The sequence below is a fragment of the Dendrobium catenatum genome, unplaced genomic scaffold (assembly GCF_001605985.2).
Source record: "Dendrobium catenatum unplaced genomic scaffold, ASM160598v2 fragScaff_scaffold_993, whole genome shotgun sequence".
Taxonomy (NCBI): domain Eukaryota; kingdom Viridiplantae; phylum Streptophyta; class Magnoliopsida; order Asparagales; family Orchidaceae; genus Dendrobium; species Dendrobium catenatum.
This window is the reverse complement of record NW_021319455.1, coordinates 252,327-257,358: the sequence shown is the minus strand read 5'-3', so window position 1 is coordinate 257,358 and position 5,032 is coordinate 252,327. Positions and strand designations below refer to the sequence as shown.

The window sequence follows — 5,032 nt, the reverse complement described above, 5'->3', positions numbered from 1 at the left end:
AGGAAAGTATATATGCTAGTTAAGACCTATATTAAGAAAGTTAGAGGTAAACTTAAAAAGGCTTAATTAGAAAGTATTACAAATGATTTTTTTAATTAAATTTAAATAAGAATTTGACTTTGAATATAATACAATAGAGAAAAATGACTCAAGTGGCCGATCCCATATAGCTGGATAAAAAATTGATATTGTTGCTCTTATTATTCCAAAAATAAATAAAAAGCTCTTCAATTTCTTTCATAATCAACCAAATAACTATGAGCATTATAATTATATAAAATTTATCTTACATTATATTTCAAATATTTATATCAGCATTATCATTAGCCTTAATATAAAAAAATAGTTTTTTTTAATGGAGGTATCTACCCCTGCCACCCCAAAGGAGGCACATGGTGACGTAACTAATCTCTCGATCAGCCTACCAGCAACCAACCCCACAAGTGCAGTGCTACACAGTTATTTTCTCCTCATTTAAGGAGTCGCACCGCATAAGAGAGGAATCAAACATGAGTTGAGACTTAAGAGGATCCCAACCACGCTCACCCACCAACTCAACTAAGCCCGGTATATTTTCAAATGCTTCTTGATTCAAAAAACTTGCAACCGAGAGCCCCCGAGTAAATCATGTATACTTCCACAAAGAAAAGAATGTTTTCAGATTACCAATAATCACCACATGTGCACACCCCATCTCTAAAACAATGGAAGCGACTGGCATCCCTCAGCACAATCTCCCGCCCAGCAACCTTTGATATATACTTGATGGCATTATGGCAGTCACCGCAGACCCTGAGATTCTTAATCACTCGAATTGCCAGTGGTGGTGGAGTGCTGATGAGACCATAAGCAATTGCCAACTTCTCACTGTGATAATAAAGAGACCGTTCTTTTTCCTCTTCTTCAACATCCAGAAGCACAAAGTCAGTATCAGGAACATAGCCCTCTTTCTTGATCCTTTGCATTAAATCCTCAAGTTCATCATGTATTGCAGCTGCTTCAGGGTGGGAGCTATCATCAACAACGAATAAGTGAACTTTGTCTTTCTGTTCAATCCAACTATATCCAGGATCCTTCTTCACATTTCTTCTCTTCATGTTTTTCCTCGCAGCATTTACTTCTTCCCATTGGCTTGTAGAAGCATACAAATTGGAGAGAAGAACATAAGCAGAGGAGTCAGTTGGGTCCAATTCCAGTAATGTAGTGGCCACACGCTGTCCTATTTCTTTGTTACCGTTGATTCTGCAGGCACCAAGCAAAGCCCTGAGCATAGATGGTGAAGGTTCAAAAGGCATCTTCTTGATGACTTCTTCGGCTTCAATGAGAAGTCCAGCTCGCCCGAGGACATCTACTAAGCAAGAGTAGTGCTCTACTTCTGGCTCGATCGCATAATCTCGGCTCATGGAGTTGAAATAGTTGTAAGCCTCGAATACCAGACCGGCATGGCTGCAAGCGGAAATGACTCCAATGAAGGTTATTTTATCAGGTTTTATTCCATCTAACTCCATCTGTTTGAAGAGGTTAAGGGCAACAATTCCATTTCCATGCTGAGCAAAACCTAGTATCATGGCATTCCATGAAGCTATGCTCTTCGAGTTCATCCTCTTAAATAAAAGAAAAGAGTCATCGATATTCCCACATTTGGCATACATGTCCATGATTGAAGTGCTAACAAAAGCATCAAATGCACAGTTTAATTTGATTGAATCTGAATGGATTTGTTTGCCTAGACCCAATACAGACAAGCAAGAACAAGCTTTGAGTAATGAAGCTATGGTGAATTCATCAGGCAGTGCTCCAGACTCCTTCATTTGACGATAAAGCCTCAGGGCATGGTCCTCATCACCATTCTCCACACAGCCAGAAATTATTGCTGTCCAAGCAACATCATCTGGTTCAGATATTTCTTCAAAAGTGGAAGAAGCATCTTTTACATTACCACACTTGATATACATATCCACTAATCCGCTACTTACACATATGTCGGAGTCGAAACCCAGCTTCATTGCATGGGAATGAACTTGCTTGCCGCACTCTATAGAAACTAAATTGCTGCAGGCTTTCAGAATGGAAGCTAAAGTGAAATGATTGGATCTCTCGCCACTTTCATGTAAAGATGCAAGAAGATTCAACGCCTTGTAACTGGCATTGTTTGTTATATAACCAGCAAGAAGAGCATTGAAACAAGTTAAATCAAAGCAGTCCATGTCTTTGAAAAGGGACTCTGCCTCTACCGCGAACCCCTTCTTCGCATAAACATCAATTAACGCTGTCAACACAAATATATCATCAAGCAAACACATTCTGATTGCATGAGCATGAACCTGTTCATGTAAAGATGAGATTTTGGTTAATGCTGAGCATGCCTGTAGGATACTTGCCAAAGTAAACTGATCAGGAAGAATGCCACGCTTAGACATGTCCATGAAGATCTGAACTGATACTTCTGAATAACCATTTTGTAAGGCACCAGAGATCAATGAATTCCATGAGATTAAATCTAAATTTTCCATCTCATCAAACACTTTCATTGCATAGAAAAAAATTCCCATCTTCGAGTACATATTAACAAGATTATTCATAACAGAAACATCCAAACAAAATCCAGCCTTTATGGCCAAAGCATGAATCTGTCTCCCAACATCAGAAGATCTTTGACCTGTAATGGCACTTAGAACAATGACAAGAGTTACATGGTCGTTTTCCACATCACGCCTCTTCATCTCTAAAAAGCAACTCAGTGCACCATTATTGCCAGCCTTGGCATAATCAGACATGGACTTATTCCATGTTATTACGTCACATTTTTCATCAAAAAGGGAGGATTTAATCCCATAAGCCTGCACTTGGTCAAATCTTTCACCAGATTCTGTACACATCAGGGTGCAGTGGACACTGATAGCATCTGGACGAAGATCACCGCTCTGATGTAGCTCGGAAAACAACAAAAATGAATCTTTCGCCAATCCCATTTGAGAATACCCCTTAATCATTACATTCCAAAGCACAATGTCTCTATCAGCCATTCTGTCGAACAGATAACGGGCATCACCCAAAAATCCAACTTTCGAGTAAGCACCGACCAAAGCGCTTGATACGAGCGCATCCGAGTCCAAACCAATCCTAGCAGCATAACCATGAATGGACTGCAATGTCGGAAGGAGGTCTAGTGAACCCGAGCAAAGCTTAAGGAGAGGAGTGAATGTTAGATGAGTAGGGGGCTCAGCCGAGCAAAGCATTAGATTGAAGAGAGCTATACCATCGGAGGTGAGACCATGGAGGGCGTAAGCGGAGATTAGGGAATTCCAGGTGACGGAATCCCGGTACAGCATTTTGTCGAACAGTTTGCGGGCGATGGTGAGGGAGCCGCATTGCGAGTAAGCTGTGATGAGATTGTTCGTAAGGAACCGGTCGGACCCGGCACCGGAGGTGACGATGGTAGCGTGAGAGCGAAGAAGGAGATGAAGGTCGCCGGAGGCGGCGGCGCCACGGAGGAGGGGAAACCATGGAGAGGCGGCAGTGGAAAAGGTGCAGAGACGAAAGAGGAAGAGATCAGCAGAACGGTAGAGAAGCGAGTCTAACTGGGCGGTGAACTTAACGGACGATAGGAGGTAGGGCATCTGCTTGGCGTAGGGTTCATGAGGATTCGACTGTTCGTGGTTCTACAAGAAATGGCTGTGTTAGTGGAGTCTTTAGACTCTTGAGCTTTTGGGGCTGTTTGGTTGACTGAGGCTTCGTTTGGGACGGCTTTTTTACTGCTTTCTAAAACGGAATTCTAGTACAAAATTTTTTATTTTTGTACTAAAACTCCATTTTAGAAAGCAATAGAAAAGCCGTCCCAAACGAAGCCTGAATTAGGAGTGTAAAGTAAATCAAATATATGTATTTACCAAATAGGGTTGTTTGGTTAATTTTGAACGGAACAAAAGAAAATTATCCGATGCATTAGGCGTGTAATAGGGGGGTTGATTATTTTCTGAGGCACCCAGCGATCCTAAGAAGAATAACGGAATGTATCCAACCTTGTTCTACGCCGCCTGTACAGCAGGAGGCCTCGTTAGCTGCGGCCTCACGCACATGGCCGTCACTCCCCTTGATCTTGTCAAGTGCAATATGCTGGTATGCCTATTCGTGCTCAAGATAGATGAATGTGGAATCCCGAGTTCTGGAATGATTTCCTATGATATCGTTTTTTATTTTATGTAGAATGGGTTTGACTTTTGTGTTTTGAAAAACCTAATCTAAAATTTCAAGTTTCTTCGAGATTATTTGTCTCTGACTATCGTTACTTTGCTTCTCTAGCTTTCTTGCTACATTGATGCTTTTTTCGAATGGAATTTTTAACTTTCCTTGGAGGTAATTTATCTTTGAATCTTATCTCTGTTTTGCTTCATTTTTAGATTCGTTGCTATGTTCGCCTCATTAATTCACTGCTGGGATTTAGAACTACTTGTGGTTGTTGTGATCGAAACAGTTCAACACATTCCAACTGAGAGAATCTATTCCTCTCTTACAGATTGATTGGTTTGGTTCACTTACACCTGATTTCTGTGAATTTGGCTGTGAGGTGAATCTTCTATTACTCGTTCAGTTGCTTCTTTGGCCCTTGCTGAATGGTTATTTTGAGGATAATGCATTTTACGATATTTTGCTGTCTTTTGTTCTCTGTTAATTAAAATTTTGGTTAAGATTATTGAGGGTGATTTAAGTTGTATTATTCTCTTGTTATCTTCTGGTTGTAGTAACATTTGGGCGCTATATTCTGCTTCTTAAAGTGATTTTTTGATACAAAATTTTTTTAAACAAATTTATATGTAGTAAGAAGGTGTTTTAGAAAGCAATTTGAAAGTTGTCCCAAATGAAGATTTAAATTTTGTTTGGGATGATTTTTGTAATGCTTCTTAAAGCAACTTTTCAGTGTAAATATAAAAATTTAAAATTTTAAACTAAAAAGTTATTTTAAGAGGCAATAAGGAAGTCATCCCAAATAAAGTCTTAGTCATCATAATTAATTAGTTAAACTCAGGCCAAA

General features: G+C 39.9%; 1 protein-coding gene across 2 annotated transcripts; it reads right to left on the bottom strand.

Annotated features, from left to right (window-relative positions):
• Positions 1-260: 260 nt before the first annotated feature.
• LOC110111730 (pentatricopeptide repeat-containing protein At4g33170) lies at positions 261-3,721 on the bottom strand. 2 transcript variants are annotated; one of them, XM_020843728.2, is made up of 2 exons: positions 3,260-3,414; positions 261-3,185 (listed from the first exon to the last, which is right to left on the bottom strand). In XM_020843728.2, exons 1-2 carry the CDS (start codon positions 3,275-3,277, stop codon positions 663-665), a joined length of 2,541 nt encoding a protein of 846 aa, XP_020699387.1. In that variant the 5' UTR covers positions 3,278-3,414; the 3' UTR covers positions 261-662. The 2 variants fall into 2 exon arrangements, with proteins under 2 accessions (XP_020699387.1, XP_020699386.1); XM_020843727.2 differs by having other exon boundaries at positions 261-3,721.
• Positions 3,722-5,032: the final 1,311 nt, after the last annotated feature.

Excerpts from the sequence above, each read along its gene's own strand:
- LOC110111730 (XM_020843727.2), bottom strand. The coding sequence starts at position 3,620 with ATGCCCTACCTCCTATCGTCCGTTAAGTTCACCGCCCAGTTAGACTCG.